The sequence below is a fragment of the Hyalella azteca genome, unplaced genomic scaffold (genome assembly GCF_000764305.2).
Source record: "Hyalella azteca isolate HAZT.00-mixed unplaced genomic scaffold, Hazt_2.0.2 contig6648, whole genome shotgun sequence".
NCBI lineage: Eukaryota > Metazoa > Arthropoda > Malacostraca > Amphipoda > Hyalellidae > Hyalella > Hyalella azteca.
The window spans coordinates 1-16,114 of NW_025936803.1; the positions used below are offsets into that span (position 1 = coordinate 1).

A 16,114-nucleotide genomic window follows, 5' to 3' on the forward strand; every position below is an offset into this window, starting at 1 on the left:
CTCTAATACTGCACCTCTAATGAATTTCTCTTCAAATCAGTACACCTGACAAATCTCTCTCTAATACTGCACCTCTAATGAATTTCTCTTCAAATTAGTACACCTGACAAATCTCTCTTCAATACCTTATACCTGATAAATCTCACTTTCTTTTGTTCCCAGCGCCGTTGTTGTGCAAGCACGGCTGCAGCATAGTCAGTGAGCAGCGAAGTGTCGCTGGTGTGACGTGACCAAATCTCATCAAATGCTTTATCTGAGCAAAAAATAATATATATATATATATATATATATATTGCACACAAATTATCTCATCTTAGTATTTTCTTGAATAAATAGCTATTCTTATCATTAAAAGATCTCATCATTGGAGATAATAATTCAAATCAAAACTCCCATAGAATAAAAATCACAGGGTATAAGAAAACAATACGAGGCAAATAACACTGTAGCAAACCAAACAATCCTTTAGGCATGTTTATGGAAAACAACTTATCACTGCTGAAGAATTCTGCTCACATCTACCTAACTACATGATTTTTGAGATGTCATTTACCGTGTGAATGGTAGAAATTATTCTATTTTGAATGATTCAAACAGCCTTCGGTTATACTTTGTGTGCAGTGAAAATTTAGAACACATGACCTAAAACTGCGAGTGTAAATCAGGCATTAATTCAATACATATAGCATGAACATGTGCAAAATTATCATTGAACATTAGCTACCACATTATTGGTAATAGGCATTCATGGCGGAAGTATCTGAGCTGTCAGTATTTGCAAACTTCATTATGATTTTTCCATGAATTAATCTTCAAACATGTTTTTGTAAATTTTCACATCTCATTCTCCGGCAATCAATTCTCCTCATTCATGTCAGTCATGTCAGTCATGTGAAAGTTCTTAGCCAAATCCCTTTGTGTATGGAGATAACAAGAAATCAGTTCAAAAAATGTCCAATAACAACTTGAGAATATACTTCACAGACTTGCTGGTACTCATTATATTCCCATATTCCACTATATCAGTGGTTCTCAAAACTTTTTCAGGCTGGCACCTCCTCTGGCTCCCTAGTGAATTTCTAGTGCCCCCCACAGACACCTATAAAAACATACGCCTCTTTCTTGACATTTAGTACGCTGCAATTTTAAAAGATAAAGGTTAAACACAAATTAGTATTTCACAAATAAATCCCCATTTAGTGAACCAATATGTTTTTCAGCTGTTTTAACTGTTACTGTAAAATGGGGCAACTTAGACTCCTGGGCTAACTTAGACCACTTTTCGTTTTTTTAACAAAAACCCCCAAAACTCAAAAACTATTTGACATAGAAAAATTTTGTTGATGGTCATTAAAGGCCTAATACTGAGGCTACGTAACACAATAGAAAGATTTGAAAAGCTTGCATATCTAATACGTTAAAAAATTAAAAATGTGACCAATGAAAATGAGCTATTATTTAAAGCCTGTTGGAGTACCTCCTCCAATTTTTTTTTATTTTTTGGCAAAATAACTCCAGGTTTTGATGCATTGTAGTAGAACTGTTCTAGTTACCAATGCAAATGACAAATTTTAGGAAAGTGTCATAGTTTGCAAATGGGGGGCACCACCCCCCAATGGGGGAACTTAGGCTGACTAATGTCAGCCCTGACGGGGTAACATAGACGGGCTTGGTAATTAATTTAAAATTACCATATATAACATATTTCATGTTTGATACACCTATTAATGTTTTTTCTTTATGTTTCTGACTCTACAGAGTCTTATATAAGGTAATTTCAACTTAATTTCCAAGCCGGTCAATATTACCCCTCCACAGCTGACATTAGGTGAACTAAGTTCCCCCATTCAGGGGCAGCACCCCCCATTTGCAAACTATGACACTTTCCTCAAATTTGTCATTTGCATATGTAACTAGAAGAGTTCTACTGCAATGCACCAAAACCTGGAGTTATTTGGAGTTATTTTACCAAAAAATATAATTGATTTTACCACCCAGTCTAAGATACCCCAAGAGCTGGGGTAACAAAGACCATCACTTTTTTTTAAATTACATAAAAACAATGAGAGGCAGGACGCAGGAGCCAGCAATTTATGGAGAGTTAACCTAGAGTATAGGCCTGTATTTTGCATGTTTCAAGTTTAATTAAGCTAGTAAAAAAATGGCATTTAAAAAATAAAGTAGTCTAAGTTATCCCATTTTATGCTACAGTACTAGAAACCTAGGACATCTCGGGCAAATTTATGGCTGGACTCGTGGCCGGTCTCACCGTGATCATCACCAGTCTAACAGCAATGTTTAGCTTGTAAACTTTTTTTAAATTTCACCTTCATTCGTGAATTACAAGTATATTGCGAAACAGGCCAAAATTTGCAGTGATCAATGAATTTCTTAAAAATTATTGAACAGATTTGAACGAAATTTCAAATATACATTCCTAACTGCCAAACGGTGATTTTTTTTGCTTATAATTTTTTTATTTTACCTTCGTTTGTGAGTTTTTTTCCATTTCACCATCATTCTTGATTTCACACTTCCGTATATTTGGCCCGTATCATCGGGTAATTTGTCACTTAATCAATCAAGAGAATCAAGATCAATCAAGAAATTCAATCAAGAAATTTCTTCTAAACTACGATGTAGATTTTAACAAAACTTTGTATATAAATGCCTAACCTCTCAACTGTGATGTTTAGCTTGTGACAAATTTTCTATTTTGCTTTTGTTTGCGAGTTATACAGATATAGGAGGAACGTCCAGCTTTTCTACCGGCTGGTTTAAACCAAGAGCTTTATACATATAGCCATATAACTTGCAAACAAAGGCAAAACGAAAAAATTGTAAACATCACTGTTGCTGAGGTTTGGTATTTAACTAAGTTTCATTCAAATCTGTTCAGTAGTTTGGAAAAAATTTCTTGATTACTGCAAATTTAAGCACGTATTGCTGTTTAAATCACAAATCAAGGTGAAATGAAAATAAAAAACTCACGAACAAAGGCACAATAAAAAAATTTTTTACAAGCTAAACATTACCGTTTGGTAGTTAGGACTAAATTCAAAATTTTATCCAAATCTGTTCAGTAGTTTGGAAAAAATTACTTGATCACTGTGAATTTTGGCCCATATTGCCATAAAACTATGGCAAAAACAAATGATGGCAAAATTCAAACAATTTTAATGAGCAAACCATTATTGTTAGGTCCTAATGAATACGTGTACCAAGTTTCATTGAGTTAAGTTTATAAGTTTGTGAGACATTCTTTGATCGTTGAATTTGGAAATTGGCTGTGAGACCGGCTGTTAATGTGTCTGAGACGTACACCCAGGAGAGGTTAAAAAAACAGATCTGGGTGACAAAAACATCACTGGGAGTCATGTGCTGCATGTGCTGTGTACAAACAGTCAAACAAACATTCAAACTTCTGACATTGACTCCAGACTACCGCCCCCCGATTGCCCCCCTACTGCCCTCTTCTTCCTTTCCACCCCCAAAATCTTTCCACTGCCTCTAGGGGGGCAATATCACCCACTTTGGGAACCACTGCACTATATGATATTCAAGCTGTGATGAATGACACATATTAGGTTTGATTAGGTTTAATAGTAATTGAAGTTGGACATATATATTGATATAGTCTGTTTGTCATTAGTATTCAGTTGTAACAGATGATGTAAGGTCCTTACAGATGTAAGGTCTTTACCATGAAAACTCTTTCTGTCTAGCAACTTTATTCTCTCCTCACCCATATTTCTCATAAAACAAAAATTTACACTTCATTACAAGGGACAGGGGGTTGCAATAGTGATACCATAAATATTGAAACTGAAACCCAACATTTCCCCTTTCTATATCTTTCAAATATTTTTAAGCTAGTAATTTTTCCAACATTGTAATGGGCAGGAAAAATTTTATCAGTACCTATTAAGATGCTCAGGATCAAAGAGTAATGAAGATAGATATATTCCTTAGTTGTGGAAGCAACAAAATGTCACCTACACCCAAGGCTGCAATGTTTGCCCATGTCAATTTTAGTTAGATGCATAACAAGCATAAATACTGGTTGTCTGAGAAAAATGGGTTGTAGGTATATGATGAAGCAAGATCCAAATATATGCAAATAATATTTCATTATAATAAATACGATTCAACATGCTATTATTTTAAGAACAACCACAAACATACTTACTGTTGACGCTATAAAACTCATCATTAGCTTTAATAATCTATAAAATTTTCAAAAATTTGCATTGAAATAACAATGATTGTGCCAGAGCAAGTATACATCAATGTACCGTCAACCGGGGCTACTCGGGACGGTTTTGAGCGTTTTTTGTTAATAACTTCTTATGATGAAACATTTCATAAACAAGTTTAGGCTCATTTTATAGCTCTTTGCGAGGGCTATCGAATGGCATCTTCAAAAAAATTCCATATGCTATTGGTAAGGTGCCAGAAGCAAAAAAAAGTGTCCCGAGTAGCCCCGTCGAACGGGGCTACTTGGGACACTGGGAATAACACTTTATTTTAAAACATTTGAAGCATGCAGAGCATACTCATCCATTACTAACAGTACTCTGAAGTCCTCCTCTTTCATTGTAGACAATGTAGAGGTAGAATAAATGACATTTTCTGTGACTTTTACTAGTTTTTCCTTCATTGATATGATATTACCACAAACATTAATTACCATCAACTGGGGTGACTTTGGCTGTGTTTTTGATTCATGCTGGGGTCGTAAACGCGGGGTTGTAAACGCCGGGGTCATAAACGCCAGGGTTGTAAACCAGGTCATAAACGCCTGAGTGACTTTGGCCACTGTTTATGACCGTTTATTACCCCACTTTGGCCATCATTATGAACATGGCGGAATCACCCAGTTGACGGTACTGTATTATTGATGGGATAACTGTATTATTGATGTGATATTACAGTATCCATGAACATGCCATTGAGCATTTACAACAACCTTATCCACTGTAAGCTTCATATCAGCAGCATCATAGCATTTTTTCTGTATCTGTAAGCTTACAGGACATAAATGTCGTATTTTTCGACTTCCTTTATACTACATAGATAGGAAAAATGTTGTTGTTTAGGCCACTATATTTAGTTTAGCAATATTCCAATTAGTTTCGCTACTATGACTGTTTTACGACGTGTCAGAGGTGCGTCCCGAGTTGCCCCGCCAGTCCCGAGTTGCCCCGGTTGACGGTATACGAAGCCAAACACAGATTGTGTCCATTAATATTAATTTGTTATCTAAGTTTATAGAATTGCTGAAATGGATATCAAACAACCATGGTCTTCAATTTATTTCATCCTAAGTTACCTTGCAGCCATTCCATCTTGAGTTTCCTGTGAGTGTCACGCAGCACAACTGCCGGGCCTCTCAGACTCTTGCCTTTCAGGGCCAAACTGCACAAGGTTTATATAGGTAAAGTTATAAATGCGTAAAATAATGACTTTCATTTTAAATAACAATAACTTCTCAACTTCAGATAATATAAATTAGAAAACAGAGTACTTTTTTTATCCATACTCTAATTTTTTTTAAGAGGATTCCTTCCTCAGAATCCTCTTCATCTTGCTCATGCCATCTTACTCATATGGCCTGAACTTTGACAGTTAAAAAATTAGCCTCTGATGAGAAAATGGTAATGAATAAAATAGTATATATTGTATATAATATTTTACTACCGGTATATACCTATTTTATATTCACAAATCTTTTTTTAGAAGCTAAATTTCATGAATAGAATCTTATAATTTACAACAATTGTGTGAAAATCCCACATTCAACTTACCTAAGCTCATCAGGAGATGTACTGCATGAAATTACAGAGGTGTCAGGATTCTTACTGCATTTTGAAAAGAATAAAACCCCATGTGATGGCTTTGTCAATGTATTGCTTATCTTGATTAACTTCAACATTACAATCAATAAACCCTTCTTTGTCCAAGAAAAGGCTAATCTGGAAAATAAGAAACCAAATATACATAGATAAATGCTCTGTACATGAAAATTTCTTGCAAAGATTCAAGGCCAAATTTAGGAATAATTGAAACTTGCAATAACACTTCTACAATTTTCTTAAATTTATCTATCATTAATTACTTTGTTTGATACCGTCAAACGGGATAAAAAAGGATGGGCGGGGTAATTCGGGATGCGCGTCCCACATTTCATAGAAATGTTGTAGCAGCTAAACTAATCAAAATATTGCAAAACTAAAAATAGTGGCGTAAACTTCAACATTTTTACTATCCATTGTGTATAAAGCTAGTCAAGAAATCAAACATTTACTATCTCTAAAAAATCACTGAAAAAAAGTGTGAAAAGTGCAATTTTGAAAAGTACCTCTGCTAAGGTCTTGAGCAAAAATAATATTTGCCACATTAAAACATTTTACTTGCATAAAAATTGCACCCAGGTGTTGGCTTGAAAACGTAATTGATCGTTTTTGCCTATCTCACTCAAAAAAAAAAAATGGCAGCCATTTCCGCACGGCGGGGCTACTCGGGACATCCCCTCGGGGTAATTAGGGATACCCTTAAAAATGCATTTACAGTAGAACCTCAGTTAGCAAAGGTTCCAGTTAACAACAAAATTGATTAACAAAGAATTTTGATTACATTTACCTTGCTCAGCGAAAAAAAATTCACTTATCAAAAAATTAGTGCATCATCGGTCATCACAGAATGAAAAGTAATTGACCTAAACTATGATTTATTTCTCTAAAACATATGATGGTTGTTGTTGGAAATTTCCACATTCCTTAGGATATAAATTTGTTCTTTTTCTTCATACCTTTTGTTGGGTATGAATTTGTAAATAGTAAGAGTTGGCTGAAAGACTTGTTGATGGAAACATCCGTTTAATTTTGCTCCGTAGGAGTGTATTAAGGCATTCCTTCCTAATTTCTGTATTTAAGTTTGAGTGATCACTCTTAGTTTTTCGTTTTGTTTATTTACGTTGATAATGCATGTTCGCGCTTTCTGTGATTAGGAAAGGGCGGACTCCAGTGCTAACTTTGGGCTTGGCCTATTTATGTGGCTCGACCACCTTAACTTTGAGCTTCGGCTTTTTACTGTAATAACTTTGATATTTGTTCCTAACCTATTAGGGAAGCTTGGTGCTTTCCTAAGCTTAAATTACTTGTTCATTTTGGAGTCTGCCCTCTCTTTCTTCTACTTTCATTATTTCCCTTTACATGGCCTCACAAGCCTCTCAAAGTTACAGTTTAACCGCTTGGTGGCTAAAGATTTTAAGGTGGGTCCGAGGCTGTTATAGTGACATATTGCATCTCACATTTATGTTCATAGAACTTATGATTTAATTACCAACTTTCTAACGGCTATTTATTCCTTCTATTCGATAGAATAACTGCATATCCGGTGAGAACCAACCTTCGATCTTTTTTATGAGGACTTTCAGCGACACTGTTTGCGATAGAAAGAGCCTTCCGTTTATCATGGTGTGTAAAAGGTGTAATGCTTTGCTTACATGAATGTATTAGATTGAAACTTATTGCGACACTGGAATACTACTACTGGAAAGCAGAATAGTAAAATTTATGAAATATTTCTTGCTTCTACAGTTATGTTGGGCCGGGTTTATTTGTCGGCATAACGGCAATAAACTGTATTGGAACTGCTGCCAAGCGTCATTTTTCAGGACTTGGTTCAATCCTAGATTTTTGTGAATGCGTCTGCTTTCTCAAGATTTGGACCAGTCATCTCTGAAATAAAAGTTTCATTTTGTTTACTGTTTTTTGTATCAAGCCTAACATTGTCACTAAAACATTATTTTCTGTTTCAGGTATGTTTTTTACGATCTTTTTTGTTATAGTTAAATCACTTGACTACTTGACTCAATTAAAATTGTGCGAAATTACAAACCATCCTGTAAGCTTACAGATACAGAAGAAATGCTACATGGCTGCTGATATGAAGCTTGCAGTGGACAAGGTCATTGTCAATGCTCAATGGCATGTCCATGGATACCGTAATATCATATTAATAATATGGTAATTAATGAATATAGTAATATAATATCCATAAAGGAAAAACAATTAAAAATCACAGAAAATGTTATTTATTTTACATCTACATCATCTACAATGAAAGAGGAGGACTTCAAAGTACTGTTGGTAATGGCCGAGTACACTCTGCATGCTTCAAACATTTCAAAATTAACTTTTATTGCAAGTGTCCCGGATTACCCCGTTCCCAGGGGTAAATCGGTACGGTTTTATTTTGCGTCTGGCACCTTACGAATAGCATATGGAATTTTTTCGAAGATGCCATTGGATAGTCCTTGCAAAGAGCTATAAAATGAGCCTAAACTTGTTTCTGAAATGTTTCATGGTAAGAAGTTATTAACAAAAAACGCTCAAAACCGTCCCTTTTTACCCTGTTTGACAGTAATATAATAGAGGCACAAAATTTGCCAAGTAGCTATATTACTATTTTTATACCATATGTCTTTCAATTTGTGTGGCTTTAACTCCTCCCACAAACTCTTATTGCAAGTCTTGCTGAGACTGAATACCGCAAAAATTGTTTTGCTATAGTTTTAGTGCTTTGATTTTGGACTTTGGAGCCAATTACCGCAGACCAGGTCAAGAAAAGTCCTAATTTTTTCTGAAATATTGCAACTCTAATATATAATTTCAGTACCGTAGGTATGAAATCTCACAGCTCTAATGTCATGTATATTTGTTTGATTGAAAAAATCGCGCTTTGCATGTCACAAAAATCATGATATACCTATATCATTTTGTGAAATTTTCAACTTTGCAATCCACAGTACTTCAATGCTCCTGCCACAATATCCTGCAGAATGTAATAACGAGTCAATCCAAAACATTTTGTTGAAGATTGCCTACTTGTGGTCACATCAGAGTGGTCAGACTACATTATCACGCGTTCAGTTAACACTAAAGTAAAGACAAATGTTATTGTTGCTGTTTGACTGTTTTTAGGACAATATTAGAGGTTTGGGGTAACATATGCACAGGACATTAAAAATAAGTTTGCAGGTTGTAAATGGCTCTTCATGGCCAATGATGGCCAAGATATGGAATTCACAGGTCAAATAAATGGAATCATGGCTGGCAAATCCATAAAACCATGGCTTGAGAAATCCAGTTGCGGCTCACCAAGTAAATATATTCTATGCCTGACACCAACCAGACCAGTACAATTCAAGGTTTCTACTTTACAGAAGAGATCACTCTTCTCCAGACAACCACCACCGGCATTGATCAATATGGAATTTTTGTATGTTTGCAAACTATCAGAATTATCTGAAGTCTGAACCTTGATATAATTATTAAAATCCCTATGTGTTTCAAAATTTTTTAAATTTATATTATTTAAATGTATTATATACTTATATCCACCAAAATTTCATTGTTTGATGTTTCTTGTTAAGTTGTAACTTGCAATGCAAACAATATGTCAATGTGTCTCAGACCTGCCTTTTGATCCATTAATGTCATCTGACAAATTTTTTGACTCTGAATTTTAGGGAGTGAATGCATTATTATTATATATACCAGAGAATGCATTTATTGCATTATATTCTAATTTCTAGGCCCTAAAAATTGGAATATAATGCATTCTCTGTCAATAATTGTGTTTGTTTCAACAAGAAACAGCTGTCATTCAAGATTATTTCATTTTTGAGTGTATGTCCATCTCCAAACTGTGATTGATAATGATTGCAATGTCATCAACTCCACTCCAGGATGTGATTGATATAATGATATTTGATTGTGATGTCATCCACTGTTCCACTCCACTCTCCAGAGTCCAGGCTATGATTGGTGTTGGTGGGATTGTGATGTCATCTACTGACTACTGTCTACTCTACAGATAATAGATTGGCATTTCACTCCAGAGCCACCAGATCCAAAGGGATTGGCATTGGAATGATTGGATGTGTCATGTAGGGTAAACGCACCATATTCCAACATCGTGGGTAATTCTGATAATTCTCAACTTTTTCCTTTATATTAAGCTTTGTCTTAGTTCCACGCATGCATAGATGGTTGAAATAGTGACGTCATACTACTGCGCGCCAGATTTCCGCAAAACACTAGGTCTGGCAGGAAAATGTTAAGATCCTCAGAGCGAAAGTCCACGTCACCCAGTGAGAACAGCAAAAAATGTGTCAAAGTTGATAGTTGACCTTGCTCTACCAAATAGTGATAAACTGTTTGTGTAGAAAGAATATCATGGTTTGAGACTTTTAAATAAGTCTGTGAATATATTAGAAATCCTTCAAGTATACTTGTATTTGCAGATTCCAAGTGGGAAATAAATTAATAGATGATTAAGTTGAGAGACGGTTTAATACATATAAAAACTAATTCCGATACAGCTCGGAATTAGACACACACAGCTTGTTCCAAGCTGTGTCATATTCCGATTATCAAATACAGCTCACACAGGGCGTTGGAATTACAAATTACGGTTTTTAAGCATTGTTGGAATTAGTCTCACAATATGCCCAATTTACTTTAGTCACACACAGAATTGGGATTCAGTGATTTTGTAGATTTGAATTCTACAGGCTTTTAAATAAATATGGCAACAGTTTGTGACGTTTCATCATGGCTGGCACAGCGCGTAGTGTGGTGTTTCGAGAGTGACGTAAAGCAATCAGAACTCGAGTTGTGCATACGGTGATCTTTTCATAGCCATTCATTTCTTGCTACCGTAAAATGGGGTTACTTTGACCGGCGGGGTAACTTTGACCACTTTTCGTTTTTTTAACAAAAACCTCCAAAACTCAAAAATTATTTGACATAGAAAAATTTTGTCAATGGCCATCAAAGGCCTAATACTGAGGCTATGTAACACAATAGAAAGATTTAAAAAGGTTGCATATCTAATAGGTTAAAAAATTAAAAATGTGACCCACAAAAAAGAGCCATTATTTAAAGCCTGTCGGAGTACCCCCTCCAATTTTTTTATTTTTTTGTTAAAATAACTCCAGGTTTTGATGCATTGTAGTAGAACTCTTCTAGTTACATATGCAAAAGACAAATTTTGGGAAAGTGTCATAGTTTTCAAATGGGGGGCGTTGCCCCCCAATGCCAATGGGGGAACTTTGACCACCTGATGGCAGCCGTGATGGGGAAACATTGACCAGCTTGGAAATTAAGTTAAATTACCATAGGTAACCTATATTAATGATTGGGGCATTGGGCTATTTGTGATCTTGTTCCAGGATAGTCAGATGTCTTTGCCTGATGGGCTGATGACGCTTGCGTTTTGGTAATGAATCTCCTTTCCTGTCTTCAGGTATTTTTGTCTTTGTTGCGGTAGTTCTCTCTGGTGCTGATGAAGGGCAGGGTTCAAGTTCATTTCCTTTTACCTTGCCAGTTATGCCGACTCAGAGCCTGGGTGCCCACACTCATTAATTGCATATGCATCCCTCTGTTTACCTTGGACATTCCTGCCACTGCCGGTTGGCTATCTGGGGGTTTTGTTCCCAGATTTGGGTTCCTTTTGTTTTTCCACATGAAACCTTTCAATTTAGAACTTCAAGATTTTATAAGGAATATCAGTAATACGTGGTAAAGGGAAAGCGTAAACTTTACACACTCCACTTTTTGATCACCAGACACGAGTTTCCAGTAAGATGATGATTTGAATTTGAAGGCTTTGAGTGCTAATGCACTGCCCAGCCTGATCTCAGTCATTAGTTGGGGGCAACAGGAGAAAGCTTGGGACCTTCACAGATCCAACAGGACCTGGCTTGTGGACCTTCACAGATCCACAAGCCAGAGCACTCCAGGCAGGAAAGTGTCATCAACTAGTACCGGACACTTGTCACATGCTTCAGAATGTAAAAAAATAATAATAATAATAGGTATAAATAAAAAATAAAAAATATCACTACAAATGATAAAAAAATAAATAAAAAAAAGACATGCCTTCAAAAACACACAGGCTCATCTCATGCAAGATGGTGCAACATGCCTCTTTGCAGCAACGTACAGAGTAGCATCATGACATCATGGTGCTGCATGCAAAACTAGACCAACCAATAGAAGATATATAGACATGCAAGATTGGAGTCTGAAAAAAAATAATAAAAATAATAATAATAATAATAATAATAATAAATAAATAAAAGAAACAAGGTTTGACTTAATATCAGGGATCAGGCAACAGTGAGGGCCTATTCAATTATTGATTACAAGTTACATCTGAGCAACCACTCCACATTGCTGCAAGTATTGCTGCAGGTATGAGAAAATTTGATGACGCTGCTTGCTGGTGACACCCGCACCCAGGGCAGCTTGCAGACCCCAAGGAAGTCCCAGTGCAGTCACCGCACTCACGAATAGTGCTCTTGGGCCAGTGAACTTAGTACAGCTTGATATGAAATGATCTATTGTGTCTCCCACGTGGCACACCGAGCAAAATCCAGTTGCTGCCATCCCAAATCTTGCACGGTGAGCACCTACACCGGCATGCCCAATGCGTAGCCGAGCTATAGCACATTGTAGTGGTCTAGGCAAGGAGCTGTAATCGATGTATGTAATGCTATCATCAAGGTTGTATCTAAATTGACCACAACCAGAGTCAGCTACTTGTGATTGCCAGTATCCATGCCAATGTCTGCTGAAGGCCAGTGTTAACACTCGAAGAGACTCCTCAAAAGAGAGTATAGAGCAGGAGGACCTGTCAGCACCGTGCGCTAGGTTTGCAGTCCGGTCGGCAACCTCATTTCCAGCAACCCCACTATGACCCCTTACCCAGCAAAATGCAACTGTGTTCACTCCTCTCTGGAGAAGAAGCGAGTGTATCCTGAAAACTATTGCGGAGTAGTTTGGTCGTCGGGTGTTGAGGATCAAGTGCAGAGATGATTTGGAGTCAGTAAAAATCACAACATGGTGGTTTTTCAACATGTTTGAGAGCCATTTCCAGAGGCTTGAATATGGCAAACAACTCTGCACCCATTACTGAGTGACCTGGGGACAGCAGCCAGGCAGTGGCAGCTGAAAGCCGGGGAACGTAGACACCAGCAGAAACGGATCCATCATCTGTACGGGAACCGTCAGTATAGATAGTTATATGTCCGGGATAATACTTATCCATCCTGTAAGCAACAATGGTTGAGAAATGGGTATCTCCACGAGGCAATGTTAGGCCGGCACCGGGGTCAAGGCATATCTGGTTTTGTAATGAGACCCAGGGAGGAATTGGTGAGAAGGAAGAAGTCCTCACCTGTCGAGGCATAGCAATTCCCATGGACCTAAACAAGAAATGCGCATGGGTAGCAAATGGCTGTGGGTTGTCTTGAGCACCATTGGGAGTGAATCCCAGAAGGCTTGGAATTTTTGCTTCAATGGGAGAGTAAGCATAACGAACACTCCACCTCATGAACAAGAAACGGAAACGGAGACGAAGTGGTGGTAGGAAGCTTTCTACTTCCAAGGATGTAATTGGCGAGGTACGACGAGCTCCCAATATGAGGCGGAGTGCACTGTTTTGAACACTGTCCAGCATTTTCATGCTGGAAGAAGGAAGTTCACCCATGACACTGCTGCCATATTCCAGCTTGCTGCGTATAAATGCCACATAAACACGCCTTAGTAGGTGGCCAGAAGCACCCCATTTTAAGGCACTCAAAGCTCGAAGAACGTTCAGACGCTTCTGGCAGTCAGCACGAACTGCTGAAACGTGAGCAGCAAAATTCAATTTGGGGCAATCACAAAGATCACCCCAATACCCACTTTTCCTGGGAGAGTGTAATGGGTTGCCCACACATTCGGAGGACAATCTGTGACAAGTTGCGGCTTCTTGAGTATGTTTGATACTTGCACTTGTCAGGGTTAAGGATGAAATGCCACCTGTTGCACCACAATTCAAACTGTATGAGGTACTCCTGCATGTTCCTTTGAGCAGACTGCAGGGAATCAGCTGATGCTACCAATGTCAGGTCATCAGCATAACCTATGAGACGCACAGTAGTGGATGTGGGAACATCGGAGAGCATTATGTTGAACAGAGCAGGGGACAACACCGCACCCTGTGGTACTCCAATTTGCACAGGCCTAGGATCTGACAGTGCAGCTCCAACTCTAACTCTGGTTGTATGATTTTCAAGATATTTCAAAAGCCAGACCAAGAGTTGCTCAGGGACCTCCAGTTCACTCAATTTAAATAGCAAGCCTTGATGCCAGACACTGTCAAAGGCTGCTTGGAGGTCCAGATACACTACTATACAGTAGTGGCGTTGCTTCACTGCTCCTCTTATTTCATTCTTCAACAAGTGCAGTGCGTCTAGAGTGCAATGTCCTCTTCGAAATCCAAAATGTGAAGATGGTAACAGGTTACAGCAATCCCTTGATTAACGCGGTTAATAAATCCCCGAGTTTTACCGTGTTAAGCAAAACCGCGCTAATCAAACTTAAGAATATATGGGAATAATTATAATGAATCCTCAAAAATAGCAAAGTTACATAATAATTTTTTTTCCACTAAAATTCATAATTTTTTTCTAAATAATAGGGGAAATAAATAAAAGAAATGCGAATGAATTAACATTTATTTTTACTGAAAAACGAATCCAATTTCAATTGCACAGTAGTATTAAGTTTCTTTCTCTTCTTAGATTTAGATTTCTTCTCTTTTTGTCCATAATTATGATGGTAATTTATCAAGGAAAATTATGTAGTTTGATAAAAATGAGCAGTAGATATGGCAGCGATCTTGACCAGTTGAAGGCTAACGAGTAACTAGAGCACCGGCATGGTGCACTTACCGGCGAACGTTGCCGAACTTGACCATTCGAGTTATGAACGAGACAAGGCGCGGTTAAACCGACTCTGTAATCAGCACGAGTGCCTACGGAACGGGACCTCATTTAAAGAATTATTGGCTGAAATTCATAAAGTAACAAAATTTGGCGAATTTTTCCAAAAGTCATAACAAAAGTAACAACATATGATCTAATAAGCAAAAAGTAACACTTTTGTTACAAACGTAACACCTCTTGCTAGAGGCGGGAAAATGATGCGTTGTGAAAAAAAGTCGCGCTAATCAAAACTGGCACTGCATAGATTAAGGGTAGGTTGCAAATTTTTTTTCCGCGTAAATCAAAACCGCGGTATTCAAAACCGTGCTAATCAAGGGATTGCTGTATTTCTTTCAAGAAAATATTCAAGTCAACAAAGAACTAGGCGCTCCATTACTTTCCCTATGCAGGGAAGGAGGGTGATGGGGCAGTAACTATTTGGCAGGGTTGGGTCTTTCCCAGGCTTCAAAACTGGGCAAGTGATGCCTTGCTTCCAACTTTCCGGCACTGTTCCAGAGCTCCAGCATTTGTTAAATATATCCAAAAGATCAAGTTTAACTATGGATGGCAGCTTTTTAAGAAATACATTCATTACCTGGTCATGGCCTGGAGCAGCACCGTCAACCGGGGCTACTCGGGACAGATTTGATCGTTTTTTTGTTAATAACTGTTATTAACTTCTTACGATGAAACATTTCATAAACAAATTTAGGCTCATTTTATAGCTCTTTGCGAGGGCTATTGAATGGCATTGTCAAAAAAATTCCATATGCTATTCGTAAGGTGCCAGACGCAAAATAAAGATTGTCCCGAGTAGCCCCATCAGTCAGGGCTACTAGGGACAATGGGAATAAAACTTCATTCCAAAACATTTGAAGCATGCAGAGCGTACTCATCCATTACTAACAGTACTCTGAAGTCCTCCTCTTTCATTGTAGATGATGTAGAGGTAGAATAAATGACATTTTCTGTGATTTTTACTTGTTTTTCCTTTATTGAAATGATATTGCCATATACATTATTTACCGTATTATTGCTGTGTATTATTGATGAGATATTACCGTATCCATGAACATGCCATTGAGCATTTACAACATTGTCCACTGCAAGCTTCATATCAGCAGCCTTAAAGCATTCTTTTCGTATTTGTAAGCTTACAGGACGGCTCGTAATTTCACATCATTTTAATTGGGTAAGTGAATTTACTATAGTAAAAAAGATCATGAAAAACATACCTGAAACAGAAAGGAATGTTTCAGTGACAACCAACGTATCTTTTGGAGAAATAAA

At 37.3% G+C, this 16,114-nt stretch overlaps 1 protein-coding gene across 1 annotated transcript; it reads right to left on the bottom strand.

Moving 5' to 3' along the window:
- Positions 1 to 74: 74 nt before the first annotated feature.
- LOC108676124 lies at positions 75 to 5,977 on the bottom strand. The gene is made up of 3 exons (XM_018164165.2): positions 5,808 to 5,977; positions 5,333 to 5,418; positions 75 to 253 (listed from the first exon to the last, which is right to left on the bottom strand). The coding sequence occupies exons 1-3, from the start codon at positions 5,933 to 5,935 to the stop codon at positions 90 to 92; spliced, it is 378 nt and encodes a 125-aa protein (XP_018019654.1). The 5' UTR covers positions 5,936 to 5,977; the 3' UTR covers positions 75 to 89.
- Between the last annotated feature and the right edge of the window lie 10,137 nt (positions 5,978 to 16,114).